The sequence below is a fragment of the Schistocerca serialis genome, chromosome 2 (assembly GCF_023864345.2).
Source record: "Schistocerca serialis cubense isolate TAMUIC-IGC-003099 chromosome 2, iqSchSeri2.2, whole genome shotgun sequence".
NCBI classification, from domain to species: domain Eukaryota; kingdom Metazoa; phylum Arthropoda; class Insecta; order Orthoptera; family Acrididae; genus Schistocerca; species Schistocerca serialis.
Window position 1 is genome coordinate 886,326,630 of NC_064639.1, and position 22,185 is coordinate 886,348,814.

Here is a 22,185-nt window from a genome sequence, read left to right on the forward strand (position 1 = left end):
TACAAGAATTTGTTTACCCTGAAGGCATCTCATACTCTTCAGTGCCTTCAACACCGCATGGAGCTCTGCAGAAAATACTTTACAATATACAGGGTGAACATTAATAAAACCGACAGACTGCACGGACTGATTCCCGACTGGAAATGGAGAGAAAATGGTTCTATGAACATGTGTCCAGAAATGCATCGTTGCCACGTGAGATGGCGCAGACCGATGAAAGTTCCTCTGACCACGTGCCGTGTGCTCCTTGTGTGTTGCAGGCTGTGTGTCTGACGCAGAGTACTGTAAGCAGCGGAATGGTCCGGTATTCAGGTCGGGAACAAGTCGAGATGGTGTTTGTGTACAGCCAAGCACATGGAAACGGTCTAGAGGCAGCACGGTTATACCAAAACAAGTACTCTCACAGAAACCAACCACATCACACAACATTTCAAGCCCTTTCTGGGCGTTTGTGTGATGATGGGTCCTCTCAGACAGACCAATGTGCAGGGAGGCGGCGAACTGTGCGTACAGCAGATTTGGAGTGCCAGGTTCTACCAGACATTATAGTCCAGTGTGAGCTCCAGTCAAGTGGCCCGCCAACATGGTGTAAGCCAAGGTACGATTATATGTATCCTGCATGACAAGCGCTACTATCTCTATCACCTGCAACGAGTTGAAGATCTGTTGTGACGTGGATGCGATAGAGCTCTATACTGTGTTCTCGGACAACTTGCTGTCCTCAAACACACACCGTCCATTTGCCGACACATGTTCATAGTACCTTTTTTCCTCCATTATCAGTCAGGAATCCGTCTCTGCAGTTGGTTGGTGTCATTATGGTCTCCCTGTATATATGAGGAAGACGAATGCTGAAGATATGGTCGGAGGAATGCTACTGAACAACCAAAGGTGTCTTCTTGTTTGGAGCCTTTAGTGTACACAACTTTAAAATCTGGTGCCTGTCAAAAATTAAAAAAAAAAAAAAAAAACAGAGATTGAGTAGCAAAATCTGGAGTGAACTATCAATATGCGACTTTCGTCTATTAATAGTGGTATAATAAGTAATACGATTCAATACACCATCTCGCAGTGAACATACACTCCTGGAAATTGAAATAAGAACACCGTGAATTCATTGTCCCAGGAAGGGGAAACTTTATTGACACATTCCTGGGGTCAGATACATCACATGATCACACTGACAGAACCACAGGCACATAGACACAGGCGACAGAGCATGCACAATGTCGGCACTAGTACAGTGTATATCCACCTTTCGCAGCAATGCAGGCTGCTATTCTCCCATGGAGACGATCGTAGAGATGCTGGATGTAGTCCTGTGGAACGGCTTGCCATGCCATTTCCACCTGGCGCCTCCGTTGGACCAGCGTTCGTGCTGGACGTGCAGACCGTGTGAGACGACGCTTCATCCAGTCCCAAACATGCTCAATGGGGGACAGATCCGGAGATCTTGCTGGCCAGGGTAGTTGACTTACACCTTCTAGAGCACGTTGGGTGGCACGGGATACATGCGGACGTGCATTGTCCTGTTGGAACAGCAAGTTCCCTTGCCGGTCTAGGAATGGTAGAACGATGGGTTCGATGACGGTTTGGATGTACCGTGCACTATTCAGTGTCCCCTCGACGATCACCAGTGGTGTACGGCCAGTGTAGGAGATCGCTCCCCACACCATGATGCCGGGTGTTGGCCCTGTGTGCCTCGGTCGTATGCAGTCCTGATTGTGGCGCTCACCTGCACGGCGCCAAACACGCATACGACCATCATTGGCACCAAGGCAGAAGCGACTCTCATCGCTGAAGACGACACGTCTCCATTCGTCCCTCCATTCACGCCTGTCGCGACACCACTGGAGGCGGGCTGCACGATGTTGGGGCGTGAGCGGAAGACGGCCTAACGGTGTGCGGGACCGTAGCCCAGCTTCATGGAGATGGTTGCGAATGGTCCTCGCCGATACCTCAGGAGCAACAGTGTCCCTAATTTGCTGGGAAGTGGCGGTGCGGTCCCCTACGGCACTGCGTAGGATCCTACGGTCTTGGCGTGCATTCGTGCGTCGCTGCGGTCCGGTCCCTGGTCGACGGGCACGTGCACCTTCCGCCGACCACTGGCGACAACATCGATGTACTGTGGAGACCTCACGCCCCACGTGTTGAGCAATTCGGCGGTACGTCCACCCGGCCTCCCGCATGCCCACTATACGCCCTCGCTCAAAGTCCGTCAACTGCACATACGGTTCACGTCCACGCTGTCGCGGCATGCTACCAGTGTTAAAGACTGCGATGGAGCTCCGTATGCCACGGCAAACTGGCTGACACTGACGGCGGCGGTGCACAAATGCTGCGCAGCTAGCGCCATTCGACGGCCAACACCGCGGTTCCTGGTGTGTCCGCTGTGCCGTGCGTGTAATCATTTCTTGTACAGCCCTCTCGCAGTGTCCGGAGCAAGTATGGTGGGTCTGACACACCGGTGTCAATGTGTTCTTTTTTCCATTTCCAGGAGTGTATATACTGACTGACAAAACGAGTGAAGCACCTGCAAGCGAAGGAGAAAACGAAATGAAACATCATCGGTTGAGAGAGTATCTGAGTTATTCCCATGATTACAAAATCGAGTGAAGTTTACTGAGAACTCCGCACAATGAGCCCACTTATCATTACGACGTTGCTCTTCGTCTGGCGTGAATGAATGCACTGATTCGCCTGAGAAGGGTGTATTAGATCTGTTGTGTCCTCACCTGTGGACTGCTGGATCACGAGTGCTGTAGCTGAACTTGATGTCCTGGATTATTGGCACTGCGATGGAGTTCGAGCTGGTCCCACACATCTTCTATAGGGGACGTGTGTTATATCCTGCATAGTCGTCGAATATGGGGAGTCTAGGAAATCTGCTTTTTCGGATCGCTAGATAACAATTCGAGCAAATCGTATTAATGAGTTTTATTACGGAAAATAAATGACAATACTTAACTTTGACAATAACACAGAAGTGTTGTAAGCAAAGGGTGACATGCAAATAAGAAATCTCTGAAGTATATATAGTTTCTAAGTCGCTGGTCTTGAAGTGCCTAATCTCGATGCTGCTGTAGAAGTGGGGCGCAACCAGTCGGTACGGCGCTTATGTCCTCTTCGCCTAGAGGGCGCTATCGTTGCGTTGTCGTCCTGGAGAGGGGTCGGTCAGCGTGCCATTGGCTGTCGCCTTCTTCACAGGCCTTTCTTAACTCTCGTTTCCGACTTCCGTGCAGGCACTTGACTTTACCCCGGAACAACACTTGTCGGGATCTTGGAGGCCACAGGAATCAGGTCAGAGAAGACTGGTCGGAAATACATACTTGTGGAGTTACGGTTCTAAAACGACAGCCACTGAGCGAATAGCGGATAGACAAAGCATAGGCGAACGTCGTGTTCGGGTGTGTCTAGCAAAAAAATGGTTCAAATGGCTCTGAGCACTATGGGACTTAACTGCTGAGGTCATCAGTCCCCTAGAACTTAGAACTACTTAAACCTAACTAACCTAAGGACATCACACACATCCATGCCCGAGGCAGGATTCGAACCTGCGACCATAGCGGCAGCGCGGTTCCAGACTGTAGCGCCTAGAAGCGCTCGGCCACTGCGGCCGGCTGTGTCTAGCAGAGAGGTTTTGTTCGAGTAAGGTGCTGCTGTTTTAATTTGTGGTTGTTTTGCTATGCAGTGATGTTGGAGACAGAACTTCCGGGCATTTCCTGTAACATAATCTGATTTGAGAAAAAAACAAGTGTTTTCACCTTTACATTGGTTCACACATAATCATCCTTGTTCGAATATAAGTTCGTACAGTCATGCTCTCTCCATTTTAAAACATTAAACATTAAGCCTCGGAAGGCCCAACGGTACTGACCGACCGCCGTGTCATCCTCAGCCATTGACGTCAGCAGATGCGGATACGGAGAGCATGTGGTCAGCAAGCCGCACTCTCGGGCGTTGTGTTTTTGTGACTGGACTATTAAAACATGAGGCCTTGTATTTCATTATTAATAACGTAGCACCTTACAGCACCATGTGTTGACAACCCTACTGCAGAACTGTTTGTGCAATACGGCTTACTATCTTACAAATTAATGACATTACGATAATTTTAGCGTTGTTGAATTAATGATGAAAATTTATCTAGTAAACACTACAAATGATTCGTATCTAACGTAACCAGACACGGGCTAGAATTTGAAGTTCGTTTAGCTTTGACTGTTCATACGAAACCATTGTCTACAGCTTATTAAATCAACAGCTGGGCTCTTTTAACGTAACAGCTATTAGCTCTGGCTGGTTAAAAAATGGTTCAAATGGCTCTGAGCTCTATGGGACTTAACATCTTAGGTCATCACTCCCCTAGAACTTAGAACTACTTAAACCTAACTAACCTAAGGACATCACACACATCCATGCCCGAGGCTGGATTCGAACCTGCGGCCGTAGCGGTCGGGCGGTTCCGGACTGAAGCGCCTAGAACCGATCGGCCACTTCGACCGGCTCTGGCTGGTTATTTTGAATCCGCACTCTTCCGCGCGTTCGCTGCTGGATGGCTGTCTGTTAATGGCCGTTGCTCCTTCGGACCTGCTATTATTTTGACAAATTTTCTCGATTCGGCATTCTCTTTCCTATTCTGACTTTATTATCAGGTTGTTTTTTTCTCTACCCTGCATATCCCCTTGACCTTATAGTTGATTGTATAGGACAGCTTTCCATTCACTGAGAACGGAGTAGCCAGACGGACTGTGACGGCAACTGCTTCTGCGGTTGAGCTCGACCTGAACTGCCCGAGTAATTGACATCACTACTCGAGAAATCTCTAGCTTTGCTCGTGTTTTCGATCGCCGAACAATCTATCAAGCTCTTTGTTGATACTATTTCCATGACGTGTCACAGCGTTATTAATATATTTTGGATTTTTACCGTAAAAAGGTGAAATACATACTGTAGCATGTTACAAAGTGGAGGTCTTGTGTAAACACCGCCTTTAATAAATAAAAGATCACAATCACGATTCAGTGTAGTTCTCGTGCTGCAGCTCGCCCTGCCATCTAGCGACGTCTGTTGCTACTATCAGCATGACGGGTCTTGCCAAAATTATTTATTCTCGCGATGGCAACTACAGTCAATTTCACGTGATTTATTTCACCAGTTAAGCACTCAGTTCCCAATTAATTTTCTTCCTTGATTTATCTGAATGTTTCCCTCTAGTTTTGATGCTGATTAAAAGCTGAAAACTTTTTTACAGCTTATTTTAATAAGTGAACAGCAACGTAATTGCTCATTTGCAACTCTCTGGGTAAATACTGTAGTCTCTAATGACCAAATACATCAAAAACTCTACTTTTCCCCAAAACACACAAACCTCGTACGGATACCTCCTCCTATCGACCCATTCGCCTCACCTCAGTATTCAGCAAGATCTTCGAATCCATCCTCTCCCGATGTATCCGCCAACGCCTCAACCAACATCACCATCTTCCCGTTAATCAGTGCAGCTTCCGTCCCAGTTTGTCCTCTGGAGACCAGCACCTGCAATTCACCCATCTCCCATCCCAACAGCTCAACTCACGTAAATCGCCTATATTTTGTCTACCTCCCCCTAGAGAAAGGCTACGATCGTGTATGGCATTACGGTCTCCTTTTCAAACTCCAGACATTCGCACCACAATTAATATGCCCGCCTTATTGCATCCTTCCTCTCTAATCGCCCATCCATTGTCACTATTAACAAAACCATTTCCCATACCTTGCATCCAACTGCAGTAGTGTCCCATATCTCCATCCTCTCTCCTCTCGTTTATCTCCTTTACACTGCTGATATGGCCAGACCACCCCCACCAGTTCACCTCTTTCAGTATGCTGACGACACCGCTTTACTCGCTCTCCACCCTGCTATCCAGAAATACCAGCAATCTCTCCAAATCCACCTTAGTTAGTTTAAAACCAATGGCTCCTCAAGATCGACCCCTTCCAAAACCCAGGCTATAATTACACGACGAACCACCTGTACTTTACGTCTCCATGACTTCTACCCTACAATTTACGACAGTCCTATCCAGTTAACTAATATACTAAAATATCTAGGACTAATCCTAGACTGGCAACTAACCTGGAAACCTCACCTACTAACCATCCAACAGGAAGCCCACAATAGGTTAAAGCTACTGCTAAAACTTGGGGATTACACACCTCCAATATTTTCTACACCTACAAGATACTGATCTGACCCATCCTCTGATGTGTAAATTTTGCATGCTTCTCTACCCATCAAAGTCTCTACCCACCAAATCCTCGAAAGCCATGAACTCCATCTCGCTTTCTGCAGCCATTTACCTTCCCCTGCGCGGATACTCAACCATCTCATATAATTCCCAACCCTCGACAACAACATCAAACACCTCCGCCCGACCTATTCTATCAGCGAAGTAGATTCCAATAACCCAACCATCTCCCTTCTGATCACCAACCCTGTTATGCTGCCGTGCCGTCCCACTGACCCTTCACCGCGATTTACCATCGCACAACAACTTCAACCGACACTCTCTCCCAGAAACCCATTCCGACATTTATCCATCCTACCAGCTATAGCTTTTCCCACCTATTTCCACTCCACAGCAGGGTTTCTCCTCTCTTATCCCTCCCCATTTCACTCCCTCCCTTCCCCTCCTGATACCACGAGCCCGCTAGCCCACCAGACTCACCCTTCCTTTCCTTGTTTCCCTATACAACAGACTAACATGTACATCTTTGTCTGTGTCAATACCCACCTTACCGCCAATCCTGTTTTTACAGATACGACCCGACGGCTTATAAATTTATTTCCACCACCATCCAAAAGTTTAAACTCCCTACAGCCTCTTCATCCAGCGCAGCTTCTTCAGCTTTTAGTGAAAGTGCAGTGCTTCGTTTTAACGAACCTTGCCGCCTCATTTTCATTTTAAAGTTTCAAATGTCCGCTGTTGTCTCTTTATATTTACCTGCCAGACTTTTATTTCCTTTTTAAACTTTAAATGAAGAAAGCATTATGTACAGGGTTATTACGAATGATTGAAGCGATTTCACAGCTCTACAATAACTTTATTATTTGAGATATTTTCACAATGCTTTGCACACACATACAAAAACTCAAAAAGTTTTTTTAGGCATTCGCAAATGTTTGATATGTGCCCCTTTAGTGATTCGGCAGACATCAAGCCGATAATCAAGTTCCTCCCACACTCGGCACAGCATGTCCTCATCAATGAGTTAGAAAGCATCGTTGATGCGAGCTCGCAGTTCTGGCACGTTTCTTGGTAGAAGAGGTTTAAACACTGAATCTTTCACATAACCCCACAGAAAGAAATCGCATGGGGTTAAGTCGGGAGAGCGTGGAGGCCATGTCATGAATTGCTGATCATGATCTCCACCACGACCGATCCCTCGGTCTTCCAATCTCCTGTTTAAGAAATGCCGAACATCATGATGGAAGTGCGGTGGAGCACCATCCTGTTGAAAGATGAAGTCGGCGCTGTCGGTCTCCAGTTGTGGCATGAGCCAATTTTCCAGCATGTCCAGATACACGTGTCCTGTAACGTTTTTTTCGCAGAAGAAGGGGCCGTAAACTTTAAACCGTGAGATTGCACAAAACACGTTAACTTTTGGTGGATTGCGAATTTGCTGCACGAATGCGTGAGGATTCTCTACCGCCCAGATTCGCACATTGTGTCTGTTCACTTCACCATTAAGAAAAAATGTTGCTTCATCACTGAAAACAAGTTTCGCACTGAACGCATCCTCTTCCATGAGCTGTTGCAACCACGCCGAAAATTCAAAGCGTTTGACTTTGTCATCGGGTGTCAGGGCTTGTAGCAATTGTAAACGGTAAGGCTTCTGCTTTAGCCTTTTCCGTAAGATTTTCCAAACCGTCGACTGTGGTACGTTTAGCTCCCTGCTTGCTTTATTCGTCGACTTCCGCGGGCTACGCGTGAAACTTGCCCGCACGCGTTCAACCGTTTCTTCGCTCACTGCAGGCCGACCCGTTGATTTCCCCTTACAGAGGCATCCAGAAGCTTTAAACTGCGTATACCATCGCCGAATGGAGTTAGCAGTTGGTGGATCTTTGTTGAACTTCGTCCTGAAGTGTCGTTGCACTGTTATGACTGACTGATGTGAGTGCATTTCAAGCACGACATACGCTTTCTCGGCTCCTGTCACCATTTTGTCTCACTGCGCTCTGGCGGCAGAAACATGAAGTGCGGCTTCAGCCGAACAAAACTTTATGAGTTTTTCTACGTATCTGTAGTGTGTCGTGACCATATGTCAATGAATGGAGCTACAGTGAATTTATGAAATCGCTTCAATCATTTGTAATAGCCCTGTATATTTGTAATCATCTCTATATTGTGTTTTAAAATATTTAAAATTTTTGTATACTCTCTTTCAAATTCTAAAGGTGGCAGGGGTAAAATACAGGGAGCGAAAGGCTATTTACAACTTGTACAGAAACCAGATGGCAGTTATAAGAGTTGAGGGACATGAAAGGGAAGCAGTGGTTGGGAAAGGAGTAAGACAGGGTTGTAGCCTCTCTCCGATGTTATTCAATCTCTATATTGAGCAAGCAGTAAAGGAAACAAAAGAAAAATTTAGAGTAGGTATTAAAATCCATGGGGAAGAAATAAAAACTTTGAGGTTCGCCGATGACATTGTAATTCTGTCAGAGACAGCAAAGGACTTGGAAGAGCAGTTGGACGGAATGGATGGTGTTTTGAAGGGAGGATGTAAGATGAACATCAACAAAAGCAAAACGAGGATAATGGAATGTAGTCGAGTTAAGTCGGGTGATGCTGAGGGTATTAGATTAGGAAATGAGACATTTAAAGTAGTAAAGGAGTTTTGCTATTTGGGGAGCAAAATAACTGGTGATGGACGAAGTAGAGAGGATATAAAATGTAGACTGGCAATGGCAAGGAAAGCGTTTCTGAAGAAGAGAAATTTGTTAACATCGAGTATAGATTTAAGTGTCAGGAAGTTATTTCTGAAAGTATTTGTATGGAGTGTAGCCATGTATGGAAGTGAAACATGGACGGTAAATAGTTTGGACAAGAAGAGAATTGAAGCTTTTGAAATGTGGTGCTACAGAAGAATGCTGAAGATTAGATGGGTAGATCACATAACTAATGATGAAGTATTGAATAGGATTGGGGAGAAGAGAAGTTTGTGGCACAACTTGACCAGAAGAAGGGATCGGTTGGTAGGACATGTTCTGAGGCATCAAGGGATCACCAATTTAGTATTGGAGGGCAGCGTGGAGGGTAAAAATCATAGGGGGAGACCAAGAGATGAATACACTAAGCAGATTCAGAAGGATGTAGGTTGCAGTAGGTACTGGGAGATGAAGAAGCTTGCACAGGATAGAGTAGCATGGAGAGCTGCATCAAACCAGTCTCAGGACTGAAGACCACAACAACAACAACAAATATGTTTTGTCATTTATTTCATTAATTTTTTGTAAATTGCACAAGACTGAAGAGCGGGATATTGTACCGGTGGCAGTCCACCCCCAACCATATGGGGCGAGGGGGATGAGATAAAAAATAAAGGAAAAAAATATATATTGTTTCCAGAGTCTAATACTACTTTTTAAGGACAGTACTTTCGCCTTTGACCGTTAGATTTAAACAATCTAGTTCTAAGTTCTAGGCGACTGATGACCTCAGAAGTTAAGTCCCATAGAGCTCAGAGCCATTTTATTTTTTTTATTTTTTGTCTGCGAAATGCGTTGCGAGTAGAGATAGTAGTACAGAAGTAAACGTCGTGCCTGAAGCGGGAATTTTACTGTATGAACAGTGAAAATGTAATAAGCGAAAAAATTTCGGCTTCCATCATTTTGAGAGAAGAGTCAACGAGAAAAAATTTCGTAAAGGTTTGAGATTATGTGTGGTTCGAAATTATGTGTGAAGTGATTTTGTATGTCGCTAAACTGCTAGCATAAGAATATACCTCGTAATGAGTAGCTTACGACGCCATTTTAAATTTTTGAATTCGGTCAATAATTAGACGGAATATTGAATATTGAATATTGAAAATCAAATTTTGTTGCCCCTGGAAGCCGTTAGATAGGCAACACGTCAAAAGTCTTGGGTTGATTTCGGGATAGTCGATTAGTAATATAGAGTAGTTTGCAATTTCCACCTGTGTTTCAGGAAGTTCAAATTTCAAACAGGCCTATAGCTTGTTTTGCTTTCGTATTTTTTAGGTTTTGGCTACAGTTTGCTTTCGCGACGCGAGTCATGTTAGTGGATTGTTCGAGCAGCACTCGATACGGTATCGATCTCATCGACGTATCGGGAAATATCAAGCTCGTTCGCACGCGAGTACCGTTTGCCCAGCCCTAGCGGCACCTATAATGAACCTCGCCATATAAACAGAGCCATTAGCGGGCCTATATATGTGTACTCGTATAACCGGGGCGATCACCGCAGTTGACTCTTCCCACACACCAGCTGCCGGAATAACATCGTTCTTTGTAGCACAGTGACGTAGTTTCTTTTCGTTTGTTTCAGGTCGACACATGGTACAACATCCAGGAAGAAAAAGTCGCTGGAGTCGGATCAAAGGGAACGTCTGGAGGAGCAGTCTTCGTAGCAGAATGGCAGTGTGGGGTTCCCGCGATGGTCTCACAGTTGGCCTGCGGTCATTTAATGCTGGCTTCCAACTCCGTTGCCACGTCCAGCAAAAGCGTCATGTTTCATTACAGCCATGTAACACCACGATATTAACGTGCGTAAAACAGGCACGTTCAGGTGCAGTAATCGCCGAAAGTGACCAGCTACAGGGCTGGGTGATTGATGTAGCTCAAGGCTGTGTTAAAAAAACTGAACAGTACCGAACTGACCTGCACCCCCGGTAGAACCCCCAAGTGCCCCTCTCCCCTCACGACCCCCTAAAACCTATCTACAGTTTTTCTACACAGATTTAGGAAATTCTGTAAGTAGGTTCAATAAATAAAACAACAGCCATCACACATTTGGCGTTTACAGCAAACCTACCGCTACAGATAACGTTATAACAGCCAACCCCTGTCACCCGAAATCACAAAAGCCTGCATACTTCCATTCAGTGACCAACAGATTAATCGATTTACGAGTAGAAGAACCAGAAATGCAAAAAGAACTTGAAATACTATACTCCGTCACATAGCCCACAAAAATGATTTTGACCAACATATAGTAACAGAATTATATAAAAAATACCCGCAACCCAAACACAACGCAATACACAACGAAATATATCTAACTAGAGAAACCTCAATTAAATGGTTCAAATGGCTCTGAGCACTATGGGACTTAACATCTGAGGTCATCAGTCCCCCGGCCGGCGAAACCACAATTAAAGAAAGAACAATGTACGTACTTACAATTTACCTAGGACAAAAACCGAACAACATAATTCACTATTAAAAACCCCACGCATCCAACTGGCCTTCTGTGCTAATATCTCGTTACAAAGCTGCATTCAGGCAAGACCAAAATCTTAGAATATACCTATCGTGGAAAATACAAAATAACTTGTGACAATTGCAATAATTTCTATATCGGCCAAAGGGAACGAAACTTTAGTATCAGATTCTAGGAACACACTAGAAACAGTGACAGTAAAAAATCTAGTTTCTTTTTGCATCTAAAAATCCAACTCCACACGGCCGAGAAAATTGAAACATTACAAATACTGCACAGAATACCGATAGGACCCACTTTGAACATACTTGAAGAATTAGTGATATCTATACATACAAAAGACTATCCGGACGAAATACTAAAAGAACACACAGACAATAAAACATACTCAGGCCAAAGATAAAATTCACAGCCAACACCAGTCACTGAAATACAATATACAATGGCCGTACTGTTTGCTACAAAAAGCCAATAAAATTAATTAAAAAATATAACATTATCACTGCTTGGTTAACTACACGTTGCAAATATATAGCAACACAGTAAAATAACTGTCAAATATTTAGTAAAAGAAATACGAAATAAGTGACAAAAGTATTGCATACATTTATAATTATTACACGTCAAATACTCAACGAATTAGACAATGACAGTTTCACTGTAGATGCAATATGGATTTTATAAATCAAACTAGACTTAAAAACCAGTGTACTCTTCCAATGTATAATTACTCATATGGACAGTCACCATATGTGTAGATAATTTCGCCATCGTTCTATTCGCAGTTTACTTGAGATGGCAATAAAGCCGAAACAGCTGCCGTAATAAAGAACATTATACATGTCGCTGCTAGTCTGGACCTTTCTTTTTCAGAATGTCATAATGTGTTCTGTGCTGCATAAAGCGAAAAATATGAGCCATTATTGAAAAATGTTACTTACGTGTACTACATTAATAAAAACTATTCAACAAATGAAATGCAATATTTTAGTAACAGCAAATCGCATAAACTTTCTAAATAAATTGAAAATAAAACGGAATCCATGTCTTCTTGTTTGCGGCAGCTACTGTATTATGTATAATAAAGAACATTTTGATCGCATCTCATAAATTGTTAGTAGTGCACAAATTATTTAATATGAACTAAAAGAAAGGTCTATAAGTTGAGAAAATGTCCCTTTCTAGGAATTGTGTTTTTATTATAATTATTCCGTATATCCATGCTCTGAGGAAAGCAAACTCATTGAGTATGTCATCGAAGTCAAGTTTGGGTACAGAAGGCAGACGTCGATTATATAGCATGCAGGAATTATAAATTATCCATGTCACATGGGATTCTTTGACGTCTGCGACTGTATTACAAATTTCAAAAATAGCTTTCACTGCTTCAGCCAATTTCTACTAATATTTGTTAGCACGATGCCTTGGTTGTCATGCATTAAGTCTTAAGAGTCTCTGGAGTTACGTAAACATATGCATGTGAAAGGGTTAAGTGATGGTGATATGTTTATGACCGTTCTCTGTGTACCAGAGAAATAAATTTCCAGCATAAATCATATTAACAGAATCTTCCGTCGGTTCTTGGTAGAACAACATTATAATTCCAGCAAAAATGGTTAAATTTCGGTTACATAACCACTCTGGCGCACACTGCAAATGATCGTACTTCAGATTAATGTAATGTACGTTACATGTTGCTGTGACGCATCTGATGCTGACAGTATGCTGCCAAAACACGTTGTCGTCATAAATTTTAGTAAAAATTGGCTGAAGCAGTAAAAATTATTTCATAAATACGATATTTATGCTGAAATGAAGAGGATATCTGGCAAATGACAGGCCTGAAGAATTGCATCAAACCAGTCTCAGGGTGGACGACCGAAAGAGCACAAAGTGAAGTTAATACCCTGGAATAAACACCATACCTTGTTTACTGACTCAGTGTGTCTCCTGTCTCTAACACACTGACGTCCTCATTCGCTTTCTCTGGCCCTATACCACTGAGTTCTGAGACGGCAGAGCGTCTGAATCAGGAGCGTATTCTCTCTGCCGTCGAGCCGAATTCACAAGCAGTGCACATTTTTGCTGTGACAATGGCGAATCTGCTGCGGGTACTTTTCCATACGCTCCGATTAGTGGATCGTATGTACATCAGATGCGTAACTGTTACGAATTCTTGTGAAAATGTAACGTGTTTGAAGCAGGTGAACGTAGACTGATACGGAGGAACAGCGGGGATCCCTTTCTCTCGCGCGTAGCTCACGGACGGCTAGGAATACACTCCAAGCGCCTGTCAGCGAATTTCTCATCTTAATATAGTTTTTAAGCGAGCAGTTGCTGCTCTACAGCAGAGTCGTGTGGCGCCGCCTGCTACTTAGATGGCGGTGCATTTTTGGTAGCCCGCAGCGGCCGGGTATGACGCCAGCGCGTGACGTCACCGCGGCGGCGGCGCCGTCATTTGTCGTCCCAGACGCTGCGTCACCCCGCCTACACAGGCATCTCGAGACTGCCGCCGACGCGGGCGTGCGTGTATTCAGAACTTGTTAGACCAGAGATACTTACAGACCGCGGCCGCCACTATCTCTGTCGTTGTGAACTTTGTGACCAGCGCGACGGGCGGCTTAAGGCCACGTCGCTGTCATTAGGTGCTATGAGAAATAGAGGTGGCATTGTCAGATTTCCCAGGTTTCCGGCTGAAATGAAGCATAGAATCCAATAACTGAGCAAACTACTGTTTCTTTAACATATAAATCCTGTGACTGGCGTAATTTCTACGAATTACTCAGTATTAATTACAACGCTACTTATCAAACAACTTGCAAAATGATTTAGATAAGATATCTGTATGGTGCGAAAAGTGGCAATTGACCCTGAATAAAGAAAAGTGTGAAGTTATTCACATGAGTACTAAAAGAAATCAGCTAAATTCCGATTACGCGATAAGTCACACAAATCTGAGGGCTTTAAATTCAACTAAATACTTAGGGATTACAATTACAAATAACCTAAATTGGAACGATCACATAGATAATATTGTGGGTAGAGCAAACCAAAGACTGCCATCATTGGCAGAACACTTAGAAGATGCAATAGGTCTACCAAAGAGACTGCTTACACTACGCTTGTCCGCCCTATTCTGGAGTACTTCTGTGCTCTGTGGGATCCGCATCAGGTGGGACTGACGGATGACATCGAAAAAGTACAAAGAAGGGCAGCTCGTTCTGTATTATCGCGAAATAGGGGAGATAGTGTCACTGACATGATACGTGAATTGGAGTGGCAATCATTAAAACAAAGGCGTTTTTCGTTGCGACGGGATCTTCTCATGAAATTTCAATCACCAGTTTTCTCCTCCGATTGCGAAAACATTCTGTTGGCACCCACCTATATAGGGAGAAATGATCATCACGGTAAAATAAGAGAAATCAGGGCTCGCACGGACAAATTTAAGTGCTCGTTTTTCCTACGTGCCGTTCGAGAGTGGAACGGTAGAGAGACAGCATGAAGGCGGTTCATTGAACCCTCTGCCAGGCACTTTATTGTGAATAGCAGAGTAATCACGTAGATGTATCATTCGGTCAGTTGAAACATTGTACGCAGTTCTTTCTCCATATATATTTATAAACTCCAGAATTACCTTCTCTTCAGTGACTGGCTCTGAGCACTATGGAACTCAACTGCTGAGGTCATTAGTCCCCTAGAACTTAGAACTAGTTAAACCTAACTAACCTAAGGACATCACAAACATCCATGCCCGAGGCAGGATTCGAACCTGCGACCGTAGCGGTCTTGCGGTTCCAGACTGCAGCGCCTTTAACCGCACGGCCACTTCGGGCGGCTACTCGCTTCAGTGAATTCACCTTTTTTGCTGCAATACAAATCGTCTGATCCACCGTTTAAGCAGAACTGGATGGCAACGTATCAAAGACAGTGGTATCAGTTTGGCAGGATGCATTTCGTTTTCAGAGGAATCCTCAAACATAAGTGTTAAATGTTTGTTTTGTTGTTATCAGAAATTATATCTGCTTTTCCCCTAAAGTAGCGAATGAGGATTTTTCTGATGTCAAAATTCTAGTGCCTGATTTAGTTACCTAGCCAGTAAAGTCGGACTGTAGTCGTCATATAAACCGATGTAGGGCTTTTCAGTTCCATGTTTGTCAACAAATTATGTGAAGATCCATTGCTAATGTGCACTAAGCGGTCCTCTTTATGCCGATCCTTCACTTTCTGTGTGAGCGCAGTGCTATTGCCGGCCGCGGTGGTCTAGCGGTTCAGGCGCTCAGTCCGGAACCGCGCGACTGCTACGGTCGCAGGTTCGAATCCTGCCTCGGGCATGGATGTGTGTGATGTCCTTAGGTTAGTTAGGTTTAAATAGGTCTAAGTTCTAGGAGACTGATGACCACAGATGTTAAGTCCCATAGTGCTCAGAGCCATTTGAAGCATTTGAGCCAGCAGTGCTATTAACCAATGAAAACGTGTTCTACGGAGAGCACCACTTATCATTTCCAAGGAAAACGCAGCTCGTGTGACTTAAGCAAAACAGAACTGGCAGGCGTCCATGCTGTTAGTATGCCTAACTTGCTATCTAGCTGCAGAAGATACAAATTGCTTTAACTCCTTCTTAATTTAAAACAACCGTTAACTCGATGTCCCTGTATGACTCTCCGATGATCTCCAGTGCATCAAACGGATAACATCGCTTCTTTCTACGGCGAACTGTCAGGACGAACGAGTGGAGATCTCCTGGGTTTAATAGAAATCTTCTAACACTTCGGTACAGATAAGGTATATTTTATGACTGGTACGAATGGACCTAAGTATTTCATTAGGGAAACTCCCCGTCGCACCCCCCTCAGATTTAGTGGTAAGTTGCCCCATTGGGCAGCCCGTCAAAAACTGAACACAGTTCAAGCGTGAGAACAGGAAGAAAGTGTACTGAACTGTGGAAAAAAGAAGCAAAATAGAAACAACGAACGGTCTAAATTTAATATGCGCAATATCGATCGGCATTAACGGATATCGTGCAGTGGTCATGTGGTCACGGTGTTAGACTGCAAAGGGCGAGATGTGGGTTCAAACTCTCCCTCGTGCCCAGTTTTTTCCCCCACAAAATTACGAACTATCCGTCTGGTCATTGACGTGTCTGTTCGCTGTATTCATATTGTGTATATGTCGTGCTGTAATGTCCGGTTGCAATAGTGACGTGTAACGAAGGGACCTCCACATGTACGTACCTCGTACTTGTTCTAAACGGGTACCACATTTTATGCCTCTTGAGGTCCGTTTTGGAAGTTTTGACTTTCGAATTCCTTCTTTGTAACATGTTTCACACCCGTTTATTTGTTGTGTTGATTTCTGCGAGAGATATATGCATCTCGCCTGCTGTCGCTATTCAACATATTTACTTACGACTCATATTCTGTGATGAATAGTGAGAGCAGGTGAGTTGCCGAATGGATCTCTCACATAAATGGAAACAACAAGTAAACGGGTGTGAACTATGTTACAACGATTGAATCCAAGAGTCAAAACTTCCAAAACGGAACGGAAGAGGCATAACATGGGTTATATGGGCGAACAAATAGGACGTACGCACGTCTGGAAGTGCCTTCGTTACACGTCGCTGTTACAAACGGACATTACATCACGACACAAATTTGAATACAGCGAACAGACACGTTAATGATCGGACGGATAGTTCGTAATTTTGTGGCAAAAAAAAAAAAAAAAAAAAAAATGGACACCAGGGAGATTTGAACCCAGGTCTCTCTCTTCGTAGTCTAACACCGTGACCAAACAATCACGTCACGACGTTCATTAACGCCGCTCGATATTGCACCGTTCGCTATTACTATTTTGCTTCTTTTTTCACATTTCAGTACACCTTCTTCCTGTTTTCATGCTTGATCTGTGTTCAGTTTTTGACCGGCTATCCAATGGGGCAACTTACCACTACATCTGAAGGGGGTGCAATGGGAAGTTTCCCTTGTCAGCAGCGGCGGTTGCGTAATTACGTTATTGCGTCGGCACCCGACAGACGGGTAAATAATTAGAATCCCAGAACGAAATGATTTGGCACCACCTAATTTTACTGATATCACCAGTTAGTATGGTTTATAGTCTACCACAGGCGTTTTGCTGTGTGGATCAGAATACTCACTCAGAAAAGCTTAAGTCTTGTAGACCTGAATATTTTATAAATTTTTTAACTATGTTTATCATGTAATCACACTCAACAAAAAGAATGGAAAACGACATATGAGCGTCATTTCTTTATTTTGCCTTATTTGAACATTTAGACCTCCGCTCCATGAACATGCGAAGCGACCTTTCTTATGCATTTCTTACTTAGTGATCATCTGCCATGTGAGTGAATCAAGTTGTCTCCACACCGCGTTTTCTTATACTTATGAGTCTCCCTCACACATGATTAGTTTGACCAGCTGACAAGAGTGGGTCACGTCGATATTGCCAAAAGCTATACAGACAGTACGGACCATTAAATGTCAGATCACTGATCGATATGGCAAAGTGTCAGAGCAGTAGAAATGTTCAGACGGGCAAGAGTCTAGAGCCCATGCTCCATTATTTCAATTTTAATTTTTTATTTCTGTGTTTTTATGAAACAACCTCACGTGAATGCTGGGCTAATTACTGAAACACGTTCTTGTATCTTCTTTCGTCTACATCCTATTGAACTAACATTATGTCCCATGTATGGTCGATGGACACCATTAATCTCAGTGGCGAGGTGTGATACAGATATTAATAATAATAATAATAATAGTAATGATAAGTGACGATTTACGGTTGAACAGAGCTCAAGAATGGATCACACACGCTTTCTGTACGCGATCAACTTCATAGGTGCGCTACACTTTTCCAGAATTCCCCTAGTACACCAAAATTGACCGTTCGCTTTGTGTGCAGTTGGGCTTGTGCATTTATTCCATTACATATCACTCCATTACATTTAATCGACGTGTCTGTGTTAAGCAGTACACAACTAATACTGTATTCGACCGTTACATGATTGTTTCTCCTACGCATCTGCACTTACTCATATTTAAAACAAGCGGTCGTTCATGGTATCAAAGAGAAATTCTGAACACGTCATCCTGAATCCCCCTACAGTTACTCACAGACGGCACACAACTGCCTCATCAGCAAACAGTCTCAGAAAGCCGCCCGCTCTATGTGATGGGCTGTTTACTACCGGCTGGAGGGAGGGAAGGAGGTTCAAAAATGGCTCTGAGCACTATGCGACTTAACTTCTGAGGTCATTAGTCGCCTAGAACTTAGAACTAATTAAACCTAACTAACCTAAGGACATCACACACATCCATGCCCGAGGCAGGATTCGAACCTGCGACCGTAGCAGTCACGCGGTTCCGGACTGCTCGCCTAGAACCACTAGACCACCGCGGCCGGCGGAGGGAAGGAGGGCTCACCGGTAGTCGCGAGACAAGTCGACACAGTGACAGTTTCAGGAGAAGCAGGTTATTCTGCATGATCAGCAGACCCACGTATTTTATTCACAGAGACCGCATTTGCCGTCCCCCTTTGCGCATCCACGTGACGCAAGGCCGTTGCATCGCGTGTGGGAGGCAACTTGTTCCGTGCGTTGGCTCTTCAGCGGTGGGAGAACTAGCTATTCCCTAACTCGTCCGGCCTTGCGACTTCCCAAACTTTCGCAGAGGCCCCATTCTTTATTCTTCTGAAGGAAAAATTACATTTGTACAACTCGTGACAGAGAGAAACGAACTAGCTTCCATTTCTACCACTTACGGTAGCTGACTTTTACGTTCGTGAACACTTTTAAACTTTATTGCAAAACAAAGAACTTATGAAGGTCAAAGAAAACCTATTTGTTCGTCATAGGCTGTTTGCCTTACCGAAGTAAACTGAACCTTTACTTCAGCATTTATACTGCATTGCTAGGCAATTACGTCTTGAGCCCATTATCGATTGCAGCTGTAATAACAAACTTTCAGCTACTAATACAAACCATCTCGTTCATGATTTCCAGTAAAGCCTTGCAACATTCTAGCTGATTGCTGCCCTGCGGCAAAGCAAGTCTCTTTCTTCGAAGAGGCAACGTAACTCTTGAGATAAATTCCGGCGCATCCCTCGCAAATATATTTCTGCTTTGTTTGGCCGGCCAGGGTAGCGGAGCGGTTCTAGGCGCTACATCTGGAACCGCCCGACCGCTACGGTTGCAGGTTCGAATCCTGCCTCGGGCATGGATGTGTGTGATGTCCTTAGGTTAGTTAGGTTTAAGTAGTTCTAAGTTCTAGGGGACTGATGACCTCAGAAGTTAAGTCCCATAGTGTTCAAGGGCTTCCCGGGTTCGATTCCCGGCGGGGTCAGGGATTTTCTCTGCCTCGTGATGGCTGGGTGTTGTGTGCTGTCCTTAGGTTAGTTAGGTTTAAGTAGTTCTAAGTTCTAGGGGACTGATGACCTAAGATGTTAAGTCCCATAGTGCACAGAGCCATTTGAACCATTTTTTTGTTCAAGGGCCTATTTTTTTTTGTTTTTTTTTTTTTGCTTTGTTTGAATGTTTACTTGCTTTTCTGTTCGCAACCTGTTTGCGAATGTCGTAACGTCTCTCACAAGGCAGTGTATCTTCGTATTCTTTAGGTTTTCATGATCGCTGACTAATGATATGGGTCGCACTGCTTACTGCTTTCCCAAGCCAGCTAATATGGCAATGCAATCTGACAACGGATAACAAAGTAAAGTGAGAATGCAGCAAAGTGGACACAGGAAGATGCTGGATTATGTCTCACTATGGCACCTTGGGTGAGACCTTCTCTTGCTGTGATGAGATCCCGTTTAAGATTAATTCCCGTTTGTTTATTTCAATGTAAGCATAAGCATGTAGCAGTTAGAGCAGAAGTAACTGCAGTCAGCCTAGTAGCCAGCTCCTTTACTACTATTCATACATAATTAGATGATCTGCTTAACGTGACAAGGAATAAGCAAGTCAGATTTTATTAAAGTAATAGTGTTTTCTGTCTGCTGCGATGTTCGCATGATAGGATTCTCAATTGAGCCGCGTGCCTCCTGGGAGACCATTCTGGTTGTTCCTCAGACAATGAAGACTCCGTCCACGTAATACACTGCTGTGCAAAACTTAAGGCAGAAGGTAACGTCTGAATGGCGTGTCACTTCCAAGTAACGTAACTGTACGAAATTACGACGATACATACGAGGTATGTCCACAAAGTAAGTTCCGTTTGCTTATGTAAAACAAACGTGTACAGATACAGAAAAAATATTTATTGTACAAAAATCTACAACTGTTAAACTACTTTTCTACATAGCTTCCGAAATTTCGTAGGCACTTGTCATAGCGTGGCACAAGTTTTTGTATGCTTTCTTCATAGAAGGTTGCTGCCTATGTATTCAACCATGTGGTAACATGTTCTTTCAGCTCGTCATCATCGTTGAAGTATTGACCACCAAGGACAGATTTTAGGGGTAAGAAGAGATGAAAGTCGTTAGGAGGGAGGTCCGGGCTTTGCGGAGGATGATCAAACGCTTCCCAGTGAAATTCCCGTAAGAGTTGTTCCGTCACATTCGCCGTGTGCGGTCTGGCATTATCGTGGGAAAAAACGACAGCTTTTGAAACTAATCCTCGGCGTTTGTTGTGTATTTCGCGGCGCAATTTCGTAATGGTCTCGCAGTAACCATGTGCATTGATTGTTTGGCCCCGTGGTAAGAAATCAATCAGTAGAATGGCTTTTCTGTCCCAAAAAATGGTGCACATGACTTTTCGAGGTATCAAGATTTGCGTAGGCTTAACCTTCGTTGTGGATGAAGTGTGCCTCCATTCTACTGATTACCGTTTTGTTTCAGGAGTGTCGTACGATACTCAAGTTTCATCCCCCGTGACTATCCGAGAAAGAAAACCGTCGTCTTCTTCATTGTAGCGTGTCAAAAACTGAAGTGCACTGCTCATCCTTTGTTTTTTGTGTTGTTCAATAAGAATTTTGGGTAACCAACGTGAGCAAAGTTTTCGAAATTTCAGTTATTCAGTAACAATTTTATGAATTAGAGATCGTGAGCTTTGCGGAACTTCCATAGCAAGGGCACTAAGTGTAAACTTACAGCTGTGCTTAATCTTCTCTTCAACTGTGCACTTCTTCATCGTACACTTGATCACGTCCTTCATTGAACAGTCTGATCCATCTTCTAACCATTGAATCACTCATAGCATTTTGTCCGTAAACCTCGCAGATTTTCCGATGAATTTCCTTTGGTTTAACTTTCTTTGCCTTTAGAAAGCGAATCACAGATCTGATTTCACACGCGGCGGCATTTTCAATTACGGCTGACATTATCAAGATGCATTACAAAGCACACGTCGGCAGCAGCGATCTGAAAATGGCGTACATGTCTTCTCCTCGAGTCAGAGTAACTGCCGCGCATGCGCGGAACTGCGATCGTAGCGCTGCCGCGGATGGAAATAGTAACGGAACTTAATTTGTGGACGACCCTCGTATAAAGAATTGCTACAGTACAGTAGGAAGGTAACTGACTGAAATATGCAATGAGACGAATAGAAATGACACTTTTATTCAAAAACAATGATTACACCGAAGACATCCCTGGTCCCCTGGACATTAGCAAAGGCAAGACATGATTCTCAGTAGCGAGTGTGATCAACACGGACAGCAGTGCATGCTCTGCACCGTGCTCCCACGCTGGCCACAATGCTGCTAAGGAGTTCTTGTGG

At 43.9% G+C, this 22,185-nt stretch overlaps 1 protein-coding gene across 1 annotated transcript in view; it reads left to right on the top strand.

Annotated features, from left to right (window-relative positions):
- LOC126456196 (uncharacterized) overlaps positions 1 to 12,357 on the top strand; it is a 266,905-nt gene extending 254,548 nt beyond the window's left edge. The window contains exon 3 of the mRNA XM_050091950.1: positions 10,551 to 12,357. Within this exon, the coding sequence (XP_049947907.1) occupies positions 10,551 to 10,897 (347 nt within the window). The 3' untranslated portion in view covers positions 10,898 to 12,357. The remainder of the gene's footprint in view (positions 1 to 10,550) is intronic.
- Positions 12,358 to 22,185: the final 9,828 nt, after the last annotated feature.